The sequence below is a fragment of the Harpia harpyja genome, chromosome 9 (genome assembly GCF_026419915.1).
Source record: "Harpia harpyja isolate bHarHar1 chromosome 9, bHarHar1 primary haplotype, whole genome shotgun sequence".
Classification (NCBI taxonomy): Eukaryota; Metazoa; Chordata; class Aves; order Accipitriformes; family Accipitridae; genus Harpia; species Harpia harpyja.
Window position 1 is genome coordinate 36,611,366 of NC_068948.1, and position 18,253 is coordinate 36,629,618.

The following is an 18,253-nucleotide window of genomic DNA, read 5'->3' on the forward strand; positions in this document are numbered from 1 at the left end:
TTTTTAATTATTATATACCAAGTCTGAGAACTGTAAAAGTCTGAAAACATGCTGATTTTCAGATTTTTTGTTTGATTTTGGACAAGTGCATCATCTTCATGATTTCTTTAATCTGGCCAGTTATGGAAGTACCAAAAGAATATGTAATCCTATTTATTGCCTTCTACCTACACGTTTGGTGACCTTTACAAAGGTTTAAACAACACTTTGATGCACAATGTGTTGTAAAAGTATCAAAATTAAGATACTGAGGAAAAGATAACTTAGGTAAAATAGGCCATGAGTGGTGGACACAGAACAACGCTTTGTGGCATCTTTGAGGCTCTTAAATCCTGGGGTTGAGAATGAAAATGCTTCATATCAAAGCACCAGGAATCTCCAGCTCACATTTGCTTACCCTGGCAGCTCTCTGATGAACCTCATTCCCTTTCTAATTGCATATTCTAAATCTTTACTTCTGGCCTGTCCCCAGTCTGTTCTGAATATTATAGGATGGGTACAGAAGCTGGGACATGACTACTTCAACAGTTATAGACAGTTGGAAATTATCTTTTACATCAATGCCCACAGGCCATTTCTTCCACCACCAAAACAAGTAGTGAACAAGTATGAATGGAAAGAAGACTAAGTCTTCAAAAATCTCAATCCTCAGACCTGTCCTATAGCTACATTACCCTTTTTTTTTTTTTAAGAGATTTTAGGCCAGAAAAGTATGTCTGTCCTGCAACCTTCACAAGAAAGACTAATTTCACAACATTTCTTGTCAGGTTTTTACATGAGCAAAGTAGAGTAACTCTTAGATAAATGAACTTCTGTTTATTTCTTTGGAAGTTCATGAATGAGTGATATTTAGTATTAGGGGAATAGACCTTGCTGTCCTCTATCATAGCAGTAATAAATGCATTTATTGCCATCATTTTACTTCTGAAAGTCCCTGCCTGCGCCAGAGGTGCCAAAATGCTTAAGGTATTGCATAAGCAATTAAAAGATACAATATTAGTAAGAAATGTGAATTGAGTGATATTCAGGAGATCAGGTGCATGGCCAGCAGGAAGGCTACAGTGTTGCAAAAGTTTACTAGCAGAGAAGGGAGATTTCCACAAAATTAATGCATAGGTATGAAGGCTCTTGGTGAACCAAGGAAAGCCAGACACAATATCTTTCACCTGCTGCAAGCTCAAGAGGATAACCTCCATATGTCAGAAATATGGCCATATACTTCAGTTGGCTTTCATCTACCCTGTCATCTTTCCATAATCTAGGTGCTAATTTAGAGAAGCACTGAAAGTACAACTGAGAGCTACAGGCACTGAGACTACCTTTCAGGATCTTCCAGAAGAACAAAACTAAAATTATTTTACCAGTTCTCTGCAAGCTAGATGCTGCAAATATTTGTACTGGAATTTTATTGGAAAGTTATTTTAGTGATGCTTTACAAAACAGCATGAGGAGTAAAGATTCTTCTGTAGCAGGATGGTTCATTTTTTCTTAAATCAGAGAAGATTAAGGGCCGGAGATTATCACTTTTCTCCTTTTGCACCACCCAGGTGGTACACAAGTTATGTAGGTTATATAAAATAGTGCCCAAAAGTGGGACTTCCTAGGAACTGGTTCATGTGCCTGCAATGCCTGATACTCTTAAGTGCAGCAGTAGCCATCTAGACCCTTGATACCCAAGAGACAGCTTGCTTGGGATCTTACTACTCCTGTCTATTATTAGCTGCTTGGATTTGCATTTGTGAAGAGGTGCAGACTCATACCTGAATGACAGAACTTTAAAAAGATTGTTTATGTCTTGAAAAGTAAGAGGGGAGAAGTTATGGATGGAAAATAAGGGAGGAAGTGACTAGAAGAGAACTAATCAATCCTCTCTATCATATGCAGTTTTCACTACATTTATGCCTTTATGAGCTGAGATTTGGATGCAAGATATGCAAACAGTGCATGCAAAAAGAACTATGAATGAAGTTTATCGAATGGCGTATATAAGAAAGGAAAATCTGTGTGCATTTTCTTTTTTACCAGGACTGTCCTTATTTTTAGCCTCTATAGAACTTTCAGCTGTGGCCTGTGCTTTAAAATGATAATATCCCTGTAATATTAGAGTATGAGTGAACAGGATATTCTCCTACATTTATGTAATTTTAGAATTATTGGGTTTATTTCTGACTGGGAATCTTTTTTATTCTGCTTTGGCTTTAGTTCTGTTTGTTGTTTTTGTTCCTGAGAGGAGAAAAATACTGTATCTTTAAACTAAGAGTAGCTGAATAATGAATCTTGGGCAGTGAAAAGGCTAATGTGCTGTGGAAGAGAAGGAGTTTAATCTAATTTAGTTGGAGGGTGTCTGTCTGTGGTGTTGTTTTCTGGACTGTGGGAATAGAGGAGGGAAGCTGCCCCAGTGAATGGTTCCTCCTGAGCCAGAATCAGTGGGGAGTCCCTTAGATGCCACTGATCCGAAGCCAGGCCATGAAAAGGGGATTAAAGAAATGTTCTGATTTGCAATTCACACTAATGCACCCCGTCGAACCTTTGGTAATATTTCAAACCACATTTCAAGGGAAGTGCCCTTAAAATAGCCAGCTAAATTGTATTAGAGCAATACTATACAACCCACTCATCCATTTATGATTTGTTTTTGTTTTTAATTCTTTTAACTGTTGGTGGCGGTGGCTTTCTAAGGTAATTAAAACTTTTGTGCATTGTGAATATTCGCACTTACATGGGAATATTTCTCAGTATGCCTGTCTTATTAGGCAGACATGTTTATTTAAATATTGGAGGAAAACTGCTATACAAAGATTCTGTGGCTAGGAAAAAATAAGCCCATTTTGTTTAAAAAGTAAACATTTTTCTGCATGCCATTTAATTTTATGAATATCTAGTGGAAATTCAGTAAGAAAGGCAGGCTTATAAAATTGCTAAAATAGTTATCAGCTTTCTTCTTTTTGTGCGTGTGATCTTTTTCTTTTACGGTTGCTATCTTCTGTATGGCTAACATTTTTTTTTTAAATATATATGTTAGAATTTGTTACCAGCATGAAACATGTACCAGATGTAAGCAGTTAAAAAGTGTCTGAATGAATGAATAAAAATACAGATGAGGATAGGATTATTGAATGGGACTAACATTAAACTGATCTCTATTTTTTGTGTAATGGACAGCTGGCCAAAAATATTAAACCCATAAAACAGTTATAGCTACAGACTTCTTAAACATAAGATTGACAATATCAGTTCATGTTCTGTCATAACACACTATTGTTAATCATAAGTAATTTAGACTATTTTACTAAAAATCTTTAATGCATTAATTAACTCTTCAACTCCCCAAGCCTATCATTTCATTTCTCTCTACTGCTGAAGTGTCAGAACATTTTATCTCAAATGGATTATTTGGGTTTTCCTTAATCCCATTTCAGAAAACCTTGCCTAGCACTGTAATTTCCATTGACTCTAACATGTATAGAATAGATGCAACTTTGATTTTCACCATTACCCATATCAAAGTATTTTATTACACTGTCACTGCAATAGATTACACAGCATTAAACTTTGCCATTGCAGGGATGAGGGGTGGTTTGTCTTTTTTCTTGTCTTGTTTATGGTTTGCTTTACCTACAAAATATTTAGTTATGGTTTGAATTATGACATGCCTTATTAAATATTCAGGTTGTTTAATCTTTCGCTTACAGGATAGAAGAAGAGCTGGACTTTAAGATACAGATGATTCCTCTGCACATTTTTGGGAGGTGGGGAGATGGATAGCTAGAGGGAGAAATGCATCTTTCCTGTGAGTTGGCACATTATTTGAAATCATGTTTAATTATAAAGTTTCATTAAAAATCTTTTGCTTAAAATTTTAGAAGCCTAATAAGATTTCCATTAATTTAAACATATCACTATTCCCACAACGGCCCAAATGCTTTCTTTTTCCTCTTTCATCCATGGTTAAATATGTAAATAAAATGTCTAAAGTCATTCTTCAAAGAAGACAAAAGAAAAAAGAGCTGAGGGAAAAGACAGCCATAAAATTCCTCCCAATTCTCCATAACATTTGCCAGAGGGGGGCCAACTCCTAGCCAGGGCCTAGCAGCAGGGGTGCCTGGCTGCTCCATAGAATCACACATCTCAAATCCCACACACAGGAGAAAAAAATAAAATAAAATATCTTTTCAGCTGAAGCCATCAAAAGGCTCTTTTCATTTATTAGTTACAGAGGTATCTTCCAGTTGCTGATTTCTCAGCACTCTCATTTTTCTGTAATAATGTTCTATTTGTTAGTTTCACTGACTCAAGCTCGTTGAATGGGAGATATCCCTAGATAGCTCTTTAAAAATATAGAAAGTAAAATAAATGACCTAAAGTGGGATGCATTGGCTAAAATAATGGCTAGAAAAACAAGGCTGATTTAAACTGGCACATAAAAGATCAATTAAGAGGGACACAGCTACAAAGGTTGGGGGTTCCCCCCCCTTTTTTCTCACTTTCATTTGTATTTCTTTTTGCCTCTTAGGAGAAAAAGGTTGCTATCAGTGCTATAGAAGAAAACAGGCCACATTTTATTTCATGTATTTTTTCTAGATTACTTTAATGTGAATGGTGATATAACATGCTTTTCAAAAATATGTTGAAAAAAAAAAAGAGAAAAACAAGCTCCCAAGCAATCAAGTTGAACAAAACAAATATTGAATATGTTCATCTTACACATTATTTAAATTCTACTTTTTATTATTATTTAAATTTTACTTTTGAAAGTAGAATTTACTTGTCCCTTGTAAAAGCTCTCCCCACACTTCCCTACTACCCCCAACTGAGCTCTCTAGAAGAGGAATCAGGATGCATACAAATACTAAGAAAACAGGCTTAGATTAACGAAGAATGGAAATGCCCCAACACACACTCTCTCACACACATAAGACACGCAGACACACTAAAATAAATAAAGCTTTTTTTGCACATAACACTGCCTGCTTTTGTAACATTCCCTAAGGAATCTAAAAGTGCCCAAGGAAAGGTCAGCCCCTAAGATCAGTACTTTATAAGTATAATCTCCTCGATCCACTGAAAAGCCACAAAAAGAAGGACTACTATTTTAAAACATTTTTATGATGGCTTTTACTTCTCGGCGAAAACTAGCCACATCTTCAGGGTTTTCAAAGACAAACATTAGCCCTGGTTTGTTGTCCTTGCTTGGATCCATTTCACCCTTATCACAATTGAGGAAGCCAACAGTTTCCTTTCTAGAGCCTGGTGGGGTATTAACTCTGACCCTGCGGGATTTGGTAGTTTCCAGGAGAATCCGTGTTCGTTTCGATAAGAAACAGGCACTAATGGAGAGGAGCCCGGTTTGTGTGGGCGAGCATGAATGAAGAGAAAGAGAGATTTTCCTTCTTCATTAATATGTTCGCTAAAACTAAGCTCAAAGCGGGGGGGGGGGGGGGGGGGGGGGGGGGAGTAGAGCTAATCTTTTGACTTCTGATCACAGTGCTCCTTTTCAGTCTGTAAAATTGTGAATTACAGTTTGGCTTGGGATTTAACTTCCTCCTTCTAGCTCTGATAGACCAATAAGCAAAATAAATCTCAAAGCTTAACTTCAAAAGTAAACACAACTCACTTTAGAATGATCTCCGACTCCAAAATCTGCAAGTATCTTTTCCTACAGTGGATGAAGTAACTTTCCCAAGGGTACGTCTCTAGTCCTCTTGGGGTTTCTTATTTAAGGAAAGGAAGGGGGGGGGGAAGAAGCAAGCTACTTTTCGAGTGATGCCATACTGTGATTAAAACCATAATCAGGTACTTTTTCAGCAATCCTGCCTGTCCTGTTCATTTAGGAATTCGAGCCAAAGCACGACATTTGAAAACAGCTGAGAATCCAGGCTGAAAGCAACCATATTTTATGACCCTGGCAGCGAAGAGTTTATAGCCCTCGCCATAAAACGCATCCTCCTCCCCACATCCTCCCTGCTAAAGCATTGCCCCCCCCCTCCAATAAAGGCAGTCAAGGAGGCACCACCTTCAACCCTCTTATTAGGAGACGCGAAGTCTGAAGCACTCGCTCTCCCTGGCTTCCTACCTGAGTGAGGGAGGTTAGGCTGACGCCTTCTAGAGAAAAGATCTTGTTAAACTTTCAAGGGAGGGCAACGGGAGGGAAAGGCGAAAGGAAGGAAAGACAGAAGGAGAGAGAAACAAATGGGGCTTTTTCTAATCTGTGCTGATCAAGGAGAACCTGTAGGGGTCCTTAAGGAGGTTTCGAGGCGTTCCGAGTGATTGGAAAGTAATCACCGTGTCAGCTTCACCTTTCTCATGCAAAGTGGATGTCGTATGCGAGGCGGATCCTGCCCAGGTTTTAATTTTTTTTCATTTTTATTTTATTTATTTTATCCTTGGACTCACCCGCCCCCTGAAAACCCCAGCTGCTCCAGCCCCAGGAGTTCTTGCTAATGCGGGAGGAGCGGAGCGGAGCGGAGCAGGCACACAGACAACGCACACACACGAGCCAGCCCTGCACTGCAAAGCGCCGAAGAGCCGACCTATTGCAAACCCAGACCAGAGGGCGGCGAGACGGGGCGCGGGGGGGGGGGATTTTTCAGGCCCCCCTCTTCAATGGCTTAGATATTTCCTCCTCCTCCTCCTTTATTCTGCACTCGGATAAACCAATCCCCACCTCTCGGCGAGAAAGTACGGAGCTGGGACCCGTTGTAAGGAGAGGAAAATCCCCGGAGAAACCCGCTGCACCAAAAAGCCGCCCGGGACACGTGCAAGTTGAAGCAGTGATCGCTCGGATCTGCCCAGACCCAAACTAGTCCGGCGTCGGATCTGCCCAGACCCAAACTAGTCCGGCGTCGCTCTGCCTGCGCTTCGGGGAAGCAGCAGCGGGGAGGAGGCAGAGGAGGAGGAGGAGGAAGGGCGCTGGAAAGACGCAGCGCAAAAGTGGAAGCCCGGGGAAAAGAAAGTTGCCGGGCTCCCCGCAGTAAGTTTGGCGCATCTGTGCGTTGGGGGTGCTTTCTCTTTGCCCGGTCGCTCGCCAAGTCGCCCGGCCCCCCGCGCTGCCGGCGGGGCCGATGCGGAGCGGCGCCGGGCGCTGAGCGGGGCGGGCGCTGCCCGCGGCCGCGGCCCGGGCTATGCTGACCGGCGCGCCGCCGTCCCCCGCCGCCCAGCTCCCTCGCGAAGGTCGGGGGCGATGCGGTCCCAGGCAGGAGCCGTGCGGCCGCTGAAGTGACTCCCGTCCCCCCCTCCCCGCCACCCGCTCCCCTCCCCGCACGCCCCCGGCGCCGGGCGCCCGCGGGAGGGAGCCGCGCTCCGGCCGCACGCGTGGCTGGATGGCCGCCGCAATGGGGCCAGCGACGAGGAACTTGGTCCGGAGGCTGCTGCCGCTGCTCTGCTGCCTGACCGGCTTCTGCGCGGGGATAAGCTCCATAGACATTGACCGCCCCGGCGACGGGAGGTGCCAGCCCATAGAAATCCCCATGTGCAAGGATATAGGGTACAACATGACGAGGATGCCTAACCTGATGGGACACGAAAACCAAAGGGAAGCTGCCATTCAGCTGCACGAGTTTGCCCCCTTGGTGGAGTATGGTTGCCACAGCCATCTGAAATTTTTCCTCTGCTCCCTCTACGCCCCAATGTGCACGGAGCAGGTTTCCACGCCGATCCCAGCCTGCAGGGTCATGTGCGAGCAGGCGAGGCTGAAATGCTCTCCTATTATGGAGCAGTTCAATTTTAAGTGGCCAGACTCTCTGGACTGCAGCAAACTGCCCAACAAGAATGACCCCAATTACCTGTGCATGGAAGCCCCCAACAACGGGTCAGATGAGCCACCCAGAGGATCCAGCATGCTGCCACCCATGTTTCGACCACAGCGGCCCAGCAGTGGCCACGATCTGCAGCAGCATAAGGACAGCCTCAGCAGAACCTCCTGTGAAAATCCTGGCAAGTTCCACCACGTGGAAAAGAGCGCTTCCTGTGCACCGCTCTGCACTCCAGGGGTTGACGTGTACTGGAGCAAGGATGACAAACAATTTGCTGTCATTTGGATTGCCATCTGGTCCATTCTGTGCTTCTTCTCCAGTGCTTTTACCGTACTCACTTTTCTGATAGATCCTCAGCGTTTCAAGTACCCCGAGCGGCCCATTATCTTCCTCTCCATGTGCTACTGTGTCTACTCAGTGGGGTACATTATTCGCCTCTTTTCGGGTGCTGAAAGTATTGCCTGCGATAGGGACAGTGGCCAACTCTATGTCATCCAGGAAGGACTGGAGAGCACTGGCTGCACCATTGTGTTCCTGGTTCTGTATTACTTTGGTATGGCAAGTTCCTTGTGGTGGGTAATCTTGACTTTAACGTGGTTTCTAGCAGCTGGGAAAAAATGGGGGCATGAAGCAATTGAAGCAAACAGTAGCTACTTCCATTTGGCAGCGTGGGCCATTCCGGCTGTGAAGACCATAATGATCCTAGTTATGAGAAGGGTGGCTGGAGATGAGCTGACAGGGTTGTGCTATGTTGGAAGCATGGATGTGAATGCCTTGACGGGGTTTGTACTCATTCCTTTGGCTTGTTATCTAATCATTGGCACTTCTTTTATTCTTTCTGGTTTTGTGGCCCTTTTTCATATCAGGAGGGTGATGAAAACAGGTGGAGAAAATACTGACAAGTTGGAGAAACTTATGGTCAGGATTGGCGTCTTCTCAGTCTTGTATACAGTGCCTGCAACTTGTGTGATAGCTTGCTATTTTTATGAAAGACTTAATATGGATTATTGGAAAATTGTGGCAACTCAACAGAAATGCAAGATGAACAATCAGACTAAAAATTTAGACTGCATGATGAATAACTCTATTCCAGCAGTAGAAATTTTTATGGTCAAAATTTTTATGTTATTAGTTGTGGGCATTACTAGTGGGATGTGGATCTGGACTTCCAAGACTCTTCAGTCCTGGCAAAATGTTTGTAGTCGAAGATTGAAGAAGAGAAGCAGGAGAAAACCTGCAAGTGTTATTACAAGTAGCGGAATCTACAAAAAACCTCAACATCCACAGAAAACTCACCTTGCAAAATACGAATCGACATTACAGCCACCCACTTGTGTGTGACCAGGTTTTAGAAAAGACTGTATCTCACCTTACAGACTTACAAATGTCAACAGTAGCAGTCAAAAATTTAAAAATATTTTTTTTGTCAGAATGGTTTAATATCTCAAGGCAAAAAATGTATCACGCTGAATTCAGGACCTGGTGAAAAACTGAAGGTAAATGTACTTATGGAAAGGTTTTCAGTGAAAGAAATATTGTGAATTAAAACAGTCTTTTCTGTTACTAATTTGTAGTTAAGTACTTCATCCAGGCCTCAGATTTATTTTTCAAAAAAACACCAAAACCCAACACCCTATTTAACTTTTTCATGTAGCTGAGCTGGATTTCCTACAGGTTTCTGCGTAACAAGGTATGGTCAAGTTTTATGGAGCAATGATTTGATTTTAAAAGGGCCCAAGTGAGCATTGTCTCTTTAGGGAAACTAAGGTCCCAAAGAGGCCTGTCCTCAGTAAGTATGCTATCTGTGAAAGCAACTTCCGTGCTAACTTTTTATAAAAAAGAGACAGAGAGAGAGAAATCCTTTACAACTCATCTCAGCCTAGTGGGTTTGGAGTGCCTAAAAATAGGTTCAATCTATAATGCTCACCAATATTCTTTCACTAAAAGAGAAACTTCCTGCACCAGACACAAACTTTGTGAATAAGAATAATGTGCAATACATTTTTTTTCTTACCATGACATGAAAAGAGAAACAAGTATTTTGCTGTACATAAAGACAACAAAAGAAATCTCTTAACAAAAGAACTAAGAGGTCTAGTCCTCAGAAACCCTTTAGTGTTACATTTTGTGGCTTTTTAATGGAAATCAAGCCAATGTTATACACGTTTGGACTGATTTGTGCAAAAAAAAAGGGGGGGGATCAATTCAAAGAGACCCAAAGGGCTTATTGACTCTTTCTATTGTTAAACAAATTCTCACTATGAATAGATCAAGAAGCACTAGATTCTGCAAAGGGAAGCTTTGTATAAAGTGATGCTCTTTACTGTGCTGGGGGTGCACAGTTTTGTGCTGTATATATTTGTAATATACAATTATTTTTCATGCTCCACTATTTTATTAAAAATAAAATATGTTCTTTAGTTTGATAATTTTGTGTGTTCTAAACTTTCTCTGATGTGCTTTGTGGTTAATAAACTTGTTTTCTCAATTATTTGATAAAAGCACACTTTGAATATAATAGTTGTTGTTATACTTGCCTGCAAGTATAAGCAGATAGAATAATTTACTCAAAAGAAATTGCAAGTTGGAATTGAATGGATTTTGAAGTTGCCTCTCTCTGTGAGCCTCTGCAACTGAGAAAACTGAATGGGAAGAAGCTTTAGTGAAGTAAAAAAGCTGCAGTGATGTAGAGTAGTACCATGTTTACAAAGCACTGAGATTACAACAATGATCCTTGGTTAACACCCCTTTAAAATTTGCATAGGATATGTTCAGCATGTTAAAGATAGCCGGCTCACTTCAGCACAGTTTGAATACAATCCAGTCTCTACTCTTCAGGGATTTTTTTTTCCCCCTTCTAACACTGCTGAAGGTATCACTATTATTTGGGAGAAGACTTCGGGAGGAACGGGAGAAAGAAGTGGGAAAATATAAATACAAAACTTGAATACTACTTTAGGAAAGGCATCTGATAAAGCTAAAATCATGAATATATTAAAAAAAGAAAAGTTTTTAGTGGAGCATGATTTTGTATTAACCTGGAGTTTTCCATGCAGTTAACTAACAGGCTCTGTGATCATCTGGTGAGATAGTAATATAACCTCACTTTCTCACACAGGCTGTTCTAGAAAACCCATTATCAGGTATCTCCTAACAGGAAGAAGAGAGGTCTTTATGGATGTTGGTAGAGTGAGGATCCCTGTGACACTCATCTTGTGGCTAGGAACTTTATTACAAAAGGATCTTTTTTAGTGGTCTGGTTTTTCAATTCATCTGTGCAGTGTGACAGATAAATTTTTGTCTTCTTGTAGTCTTTTTAAATTTCTAGCAACAACTAGGAACTTGAATGACAAAAATTATGTTGCAGATATTATTAATCACCTGTATGTCTAAAATGCACATATACAAAGCAGCTTTCAATATAAACCTTTTCTTTTGGGGGAAGAGGAAATATATTTTTCCTCCTTTGTGCCTATGTGCCACTGTTTGATACGCGGCTTTTAGATGCCCTGGAAGTTAATCCTGTCAGAGCACACCCTGCTGGAGCCAAAGTAGGACATTGCACCAGATAAATCCACTTCTGAAACTACTGAATTAATGCCTTTGCATCTGTATACGTTCTAGTTAAGATCAATTACATTAGATCCTAAGAAATACAAAGTTTTAAAATAACCTGTGTATTGCAAATTGCTACAGGAATCCTTCAAATACGTGTTTTGTTATTATGTGTGTCACCTTGCCAGTAACGTATCTGCTTCACACAAATTTCATCTCTGACGTAAAGGTTAGTGCTGGTTTTACTAGTGACAGATTTGTTTAGAGAATGGTTTCAGGCTTTACTCTAAAATACATTAGCCACTGAAATAAACATCTCACTGGTTTTGTAGACCGTAGAAAATTATTTGCTTTCATTACTGATCGTGTATTTTTACAGTCTGCTACTAGGATTCTGGAAGAGAAAAGGAAATGAAGAAAAATGTTCAGCAGTGGCTGAATTCCTGCTGCCGTTCTGAGTTTAATCAGTTGTCAGCTTAGGCCCTTCACCGTCACCAGAGCAGAACTGCAAGTTCTTCTATGTAAATGCCAGATATGAATGCTTGGCTACATGCATCATGTTACAAATAGATTCCTGCTAAACTGTAAAATAAGTATTTAGATTCTGTTTCAGCTTTGCAGTTATACAGGAATTATGAGTTTAATTTTTTTTACTGGTAAGCAAACTAGGTTCTTCAAGTATGTAATGATGCTGATTTCATTTTATCAGGACTCATGCACTGTAAATGCAGCAGAGTATGATGATTGTCTTTAAGGACATCTTAAGAGTGAATTAATTCAGAAGTTGTACTTCTTACTGTCCCATAACTCCTAACAGTCTTAACAGCTTAATATTGAAGTTGTTACTTAAGGAATTGGAAGCTTACACCTGTTAAGGGAAGGTTATATACATTTCTGTGATTTAATATAGCATTATTAATAATTTAGCAGAGAATTTTATTCTTGTCTTAGAAGGTTGCATATTAGTTAAATGATAATGACAACAAAAATAATAATAAACCAAAAAAGTCTTTAAGAATATATCACAAAACCATTCTATATTAAACTTCTTTACTTTTCACAGTAATTTTATATTTCAGTAAAATAAAATGTTCGTATTTTTATTTTTGAATTTTAGAGGATTTTTTTCTAAGTACTGTCAAGGCCTATTGGGTATTTGCTTATCAGCAGACTTCTAAGAAAAGTGTCTATATGTGGATGTATTAACAATTCAGTCACTCCATAGCAAACTTGTTGAGGAATGAATACAAGTCCAGAATGTCCTTCTAGAAAGGATATTTTATCACAGTCCAGTGGAATTTATCAGACAAAAATATCTCAAAAAAATTCATTCTGTTAGTGTATACATACACTGTAAATCAAGAATCCGATATTTGCCACAGGCTTCTGCAAGACTGCTCTGTTCTCTCCTGTCAGAGCTGTAGATTACCCACGAGGGTACAAATTGTCTCAAACTCTGTAGGTTTTAATGGTGCAGATTATGTCTCCGCATTCAGGTAGAGATTCATATGTTAGGGCGAGGTTGAAGAAAGGCAGAAAGTTCCTTTTTTTGGCAAGGGTAGCTTGGTAGAGTACCTTTGTTTACTGAAGAGAGATTAATGAGGTAAGAGTATGCAATCAGCAGGGAAAAATGGGATTCAGAAAAAAAACCCCAAAATTCTATTTGCAATAATACGAGTCTTGTTTCTCAGTGAAATGCCAATACTTCTTATAAATAGAAATAAAATTAAGCTCAGTAGTTTCACAGTTTAGTTTTAGGTATGGTGTATTCGGACACTTTGAACAGTACAGTGCAAGCACCATGGTTGAAAGGATATGAGGATCTCGGTCAAGGAATGTTCAGATCTCTTATCAGATGTTTCCCAAAGCAGCATTTCATATGTATGTTATTATGAAGCCATTATTCACATATGGCTGTCATGCCATGGCTTCAAACTATATGAAAAGCCCAGTAACAACAATGTCTGTAACATACACCCTTCTTATTCTAACACTTAAAATCCATGGCTTCAAGGGGATAGTTCTGTAATGATGGGATATTATGTGCTCAGGTGGTCTTTTGATGACAGGTGGTCTCCAACAACAGATGGCCTCAAAGGAGGAACTTCAGTGCATTTTAGTTTAAAACATTTACACATTTCTTTAAAAAAATTTGAAATGTTATCCTTGTGTAATGTTCTTAAGTATTTTAGACAGAGTAGCCAAGTTATTAACACTGACAGATGATAAATCAGGGCATCCTTTAAAAGGTGGGTGATGGTGATTATGTGGTCTTGGAGCTTGCTTTGATCAGAAGTGACAGGCCTGTAAGGTCTGTGCCACTCAATCCCCCCTGAAGGGAGATCAGCACCTGTTTGCACTTTGAGGCTCCTCTACCTCCCACTGCCTTCCAGCACTATTTCATCTTTTTTAACACACTTGATGTTGATTGGCTTTAAGCAAAGTCATTATTCATTTACAAAACAATCCTTGATAGAGCTTACTCAAAACTGTATTTCAGTAGCAGTGTTTGTGCTGTTACAGTTAAGATTGTATCAACATTCCCATTACAAAAGCTTTCTTTTCAGTGAGCTACAAGTTAAAATCAGCCTGGGTGCTAACATTAACCTGGTTTCTTTTTTTTTTTGTCCAAACAATAGTGTCTATTGCCCATGAATCTGCTCAGCTTGAGCTTTCTGTATCCTTACATGTTTATCCAGAAGAGACATGTGATCAGGTTTGTGAAACAAACGGGTCCTGGTTTGGTAGATCAGATTTTAGCTTAATAAATACTGTTCCAAATAGCTTTGTCTTTCTTGTGAAACGTAATGGATATTTCTAGAAAACAGCACAAAACAAGTCTTTGATTTCACCAAGGACCATATGACAAATCACAGAAATGAGTCTCCACTTATTATTTAATGTTGTATATGCAGGCCTTTTGTAGGGACTTGCCAATCTAGATGCAAATACACACTGCTGTCAGTGGTATCTCATTAGTTAATTCTAGTGTGTCTGAGAATAGATGTGGTTGGTGCCTGCCTGGTTTGGGACCCCAATTCTGCTTTTCCTGTAGTAGCAAAGTTAAAGCTTTGGGGAGTTGTACATCAAAGGCAGGACTGAGTGGTCATTGTGTATATTTGTAAGGCATTGTTTAAAAAGGAATTCCTTCAATTTGTTGTCACTAGTTTCTTCCTTCTATTCTTCAAGATCTCCTTATAGATCTGCTCCACTGAAATCAATGGGTGTCCAACTAATTTCAGTGTATGCTTTGAATCAAACTTCCTATCTCAGGGAAAGCATGTGCTACAGGAAAAGTCATTATTTGGCTTTTTTTTTTTCCCACATCAGAGCATTTTTTTTTTTAAGTTCTGATACGATATAAATTCATAATATGGAAAAAAAATCAGTGAGTGAAATTATTTCAAGTATATTTTCAAAATGTGCTACTATGTTAGAATGGACAAAATATAGGTATGGTGCAAAACCAAGCGTCATTTAAAATGAAATTCAGAAACATTGGATGTTGATAATGTCGGAATGGAGTGGAAATTTTTTTTTCTTTTTAAAGTTTATTTAGGCTTTTTGAGAACACTGCACTTATATTTATTGCAGAATGCTCAATATTAATAAATCTGCATTTCCTACCAGCAGTATACCCAATCAAAAATTCTTCAGTCAATTTACATCTTTGCTCATGAGTCTACCTTTTCCAAGGGGCTTAGACCTATAGTATCCATGGGAGCTAACGATGAGCAGCAACATTTTGAGTTGAGCCCACAATGTGCTCCTTGTTTCCTCCTTTCTTCACTGATCAGCACTTCTGTTCCCCTTCCCCTCTCTTCCACTGCTGATCAGTCTTTCATCATCTGCATGTGACTTGCTTCTCTTACCCTCCTCTCAAGTGATCCCATCCTTTTAGTCTCTAATCTGCCCACACACAGCTTTCTGTGGTACTGGCCACTAGCTACGACTGCTTTGAGCTTTTTTGTTCGACATAAACGAACAGATATTTCAAAACTTGTGTTTTATCTTTCTTTTTGGATAAGGACTGCGGTAAGAAACAGAGGTTCAAAGTTCTGAGCTACCAAAGGTGCTGATGAACGCAGGAGACTGTCAAGAAGAGACTGCCAGTTCTGAGCAGGTGCCTTAAACTTGAAAATATTCTTTTGTTGAGGACAAGCATTGTTTGGTTGTCTTGTATTTGTGTTATTTTATATTTCCTTTATCTGAGACTAATATCTGTCTGTGTGAAATAATAAACAGGAGAGGGAGAAAGAACATTTGATCAATTGATAAAACAGGGGAAAAAAAAAACCCACCTTGCACTCAAAAGCTTTTAGCCTGGGGAGAGGTTTGTATGCCTCAAAGCTTGCAAGTTTTTCCCAGTTATACCCAGCTGGTCTACTAGAACCATCCTATCTGCCTTCAGCCTATCTTTCTCATATCCTTAATTCCTCACAGCTATAGCAATGCTACACTTACAACTACATTACAAATAGCAATGATAAAACTGATTTTGACCTTAGTGGTTCTTAAACTTTAAACAAATTTTAAAACCGGACTATGATCACTATGATAATTTCATAACATTAGAAGTCATGGTACTGAAATCTGGACCTTTGATATTCTTTCAATTATACCATTTTTCTTCTTTTTAAGATTTTAGTGAATCTGGTCAAAATATTTTAATTTCATATTGTCAGCATTTTGTCTTGTAAATTGATTTTTAAAGAAGGGGCAGTTTTCTATACAGGTTTTAGGCTTTTTAATTACTGTAGGTGTTGGGGTTTTTTTTAATCCTGTCATCTTTTTTCATTTTTGAAATTACATGAAAGAACCTTTTTTGTTCTTTAGGATACTGATTTTAGTAATGAGATATGACAGTTTCCCTAGACTTCTCATCCTTTTGCAACAATTTCAATGCAGCCTTTTGGTTTCTTCAGTAAGCCTTTCTTGTTTGACATAAGACATGTTGGTAACATTTTCATAAGTTATTCATTGACAATTAGTAGAGAATAAAAACCAAGCTACATGTCTACATATGATTTTTATGCTAACTTGATCAATTTGAAACCAGATTAAAAAAACTATTTAATAAAGTTGATGCAATTCCCAGTGTAGGCATGGTGACAGAGCACTGGACCAAGTAGAGTAAAACTGAACTGTGGGGTTCGGAAGATCAAGTCTCACTTTAGATGGTTTTAAGCTTGAAAATCTTTTTAGGTGTTTTTAGTAATTTCCCTCTTAGAAATTTTGGCAATTGAATTGAAGCATAACATGAGGACCATAAGCGTAATGCAATACTACCATTCGACTGTATCTTTCTGACAATTTAAGCTTTATGCCTTCTTTATGGTAGCGGTAAAGTTACTTTGCACAAGAGTGGCTGTTGCAAACACTGTCATGGTTAAGAAGGGACAGACAAAAACTTTTTCCTACGACTTAAAGTCAGCTCAAGCCAGTGTTTTTGGGGGGCTACCTAAAACTTAGCTTGCTCTTTCCTCTGTGCTATTTTACGTCTTTGTACAGCTCAGCTCTGAATTGCAGGTGGCATGGGACAGACCAGTAGATATATTTTGTTAGTTCTGGGCCAATCATAACCAAAGAATCATCCAGAAAATTTAATTAGCAAGGGCGAGCCTGTGTTTCAGCTGACTTTCAGTTTAGCTAGTCTGGAGCAGTACTGAAGTGCTTGAAATCTTTGCTGAAACACATGTCCAAGTGTACTGACTGCTACTTATAACACCATCCATAGATAGGGCAAACTATACTGCTACACAGCATTTGGGAAGTGTCTTACAAAGAAGTAGCTGCAATCCTGGGTAGTATTTTTTGCTTTGTTTCAGTCTTGCTACTGAGATAGAAACATAAAGAGTGGACCAAATTTTATGTTTCTTTTCACACACTGTAATACCTCTTCGAGAACCTCCTTCGTATACCTAACAAGGAGAACTGTGTAAAAGAGACTTCTGAATCTTGAATGCTGTAGGGTTGTCTTTGATAGCAAGTTTCACAATAAAGTAAACACTGACTGAGCATATCTATATGGAGTGAGTTGAAACTTTGCAAATTGTGAGTTCCTCCAAAAAAGAAAGAAGAAAGTTGAGCATAGGTAGTAAGTAGGCTAAAGATATGGAGAACAGAACCATGGGAAAGGAGGAAGGCAGGCACAAACTGCCTCAAGGGAGGTGTCACTGTGTAAGTCCTAAAGCTAGAGATACACAAACTCAACTGCTTATTTTTTGTGCATTAATATAAACTGGTTCCCAGGAGCTTTGGTTTCCATTGTACTGCTCTGACCCACTACTCTCCTTACAGATACAGAAATGACATTCACAGATTTTGATTCTATGATTCCCTGGTTATTGTGTGCAAGTGTAGCAATCTTTACAGTGGAATCTGAGTATCTAATTTTATGCACAGTATTATACACAATTAGAAGGGAAGAGTATCACAGTGTTACATCTTTTGATAAACTGAAGTTGCCAATGTATGGTTTCTGAAATAAATTACGATGCAGTGACAAGAGAGAGTTTGAAGAATAATCAAATTCAGAACTCCAGCCATCACTGATTTTGTTAATTAACTTATCTGGGGCAACAGGTTCTTCTGCATGTTACTTTGAAATTTCCACCCTTAAAGCCCACGTAGTTTGGACTGTGAAGGGGTGTATTATGCAGTTCTTTGATCAGTTTTGAAAATTACTCAAAGCTCTTCATTTGCAGGATACGATAAAACCAAAATTTTAAAGGCAGAGAAAGGTATGTACTTTACTCCTTTTTGTAACATCCAAATTTGGCTTCATAGGGACTGTTGATGGTTAGTGACCTCTGAACAAGGTACTTAATGAACCAGATTATGCTTTTATTTAGTAGTACAGGAAACACCAATGAGATCGGGGATTGCCACATTTGAAGAATAAAGTGGAGATCAGCCTAAGAATGACTGGACTGGGTCCAAGTGTT

At 39.4% G+C, this 18,253-nt stretch overlaps 1 protein-coding gene across 1 annotated transcript; it reads left to right on the forward strand.

The window, feature by feature from the left end:
• Positions 1-7,270: 7,270 nt before the first annotated feature.
• On the forward strand, positions 7,271-9,369 carry FZD10 (frizzled class receptor 10). Its single transcript, XM_052797942.1, has one exon. It carries the CDS (start codon positions 7,320-7,322, stop codon positions 9,090-9,092), a length of 1,773 nt encoding a protein of 590 aa, XP_052653902.1. The 5' UTR covers positions 7,271-7,319; the 3' UTR covers positions 9,093-9,369.
• Positions 9,370-18,253: the final 8,884 nt, after the last annotated feature.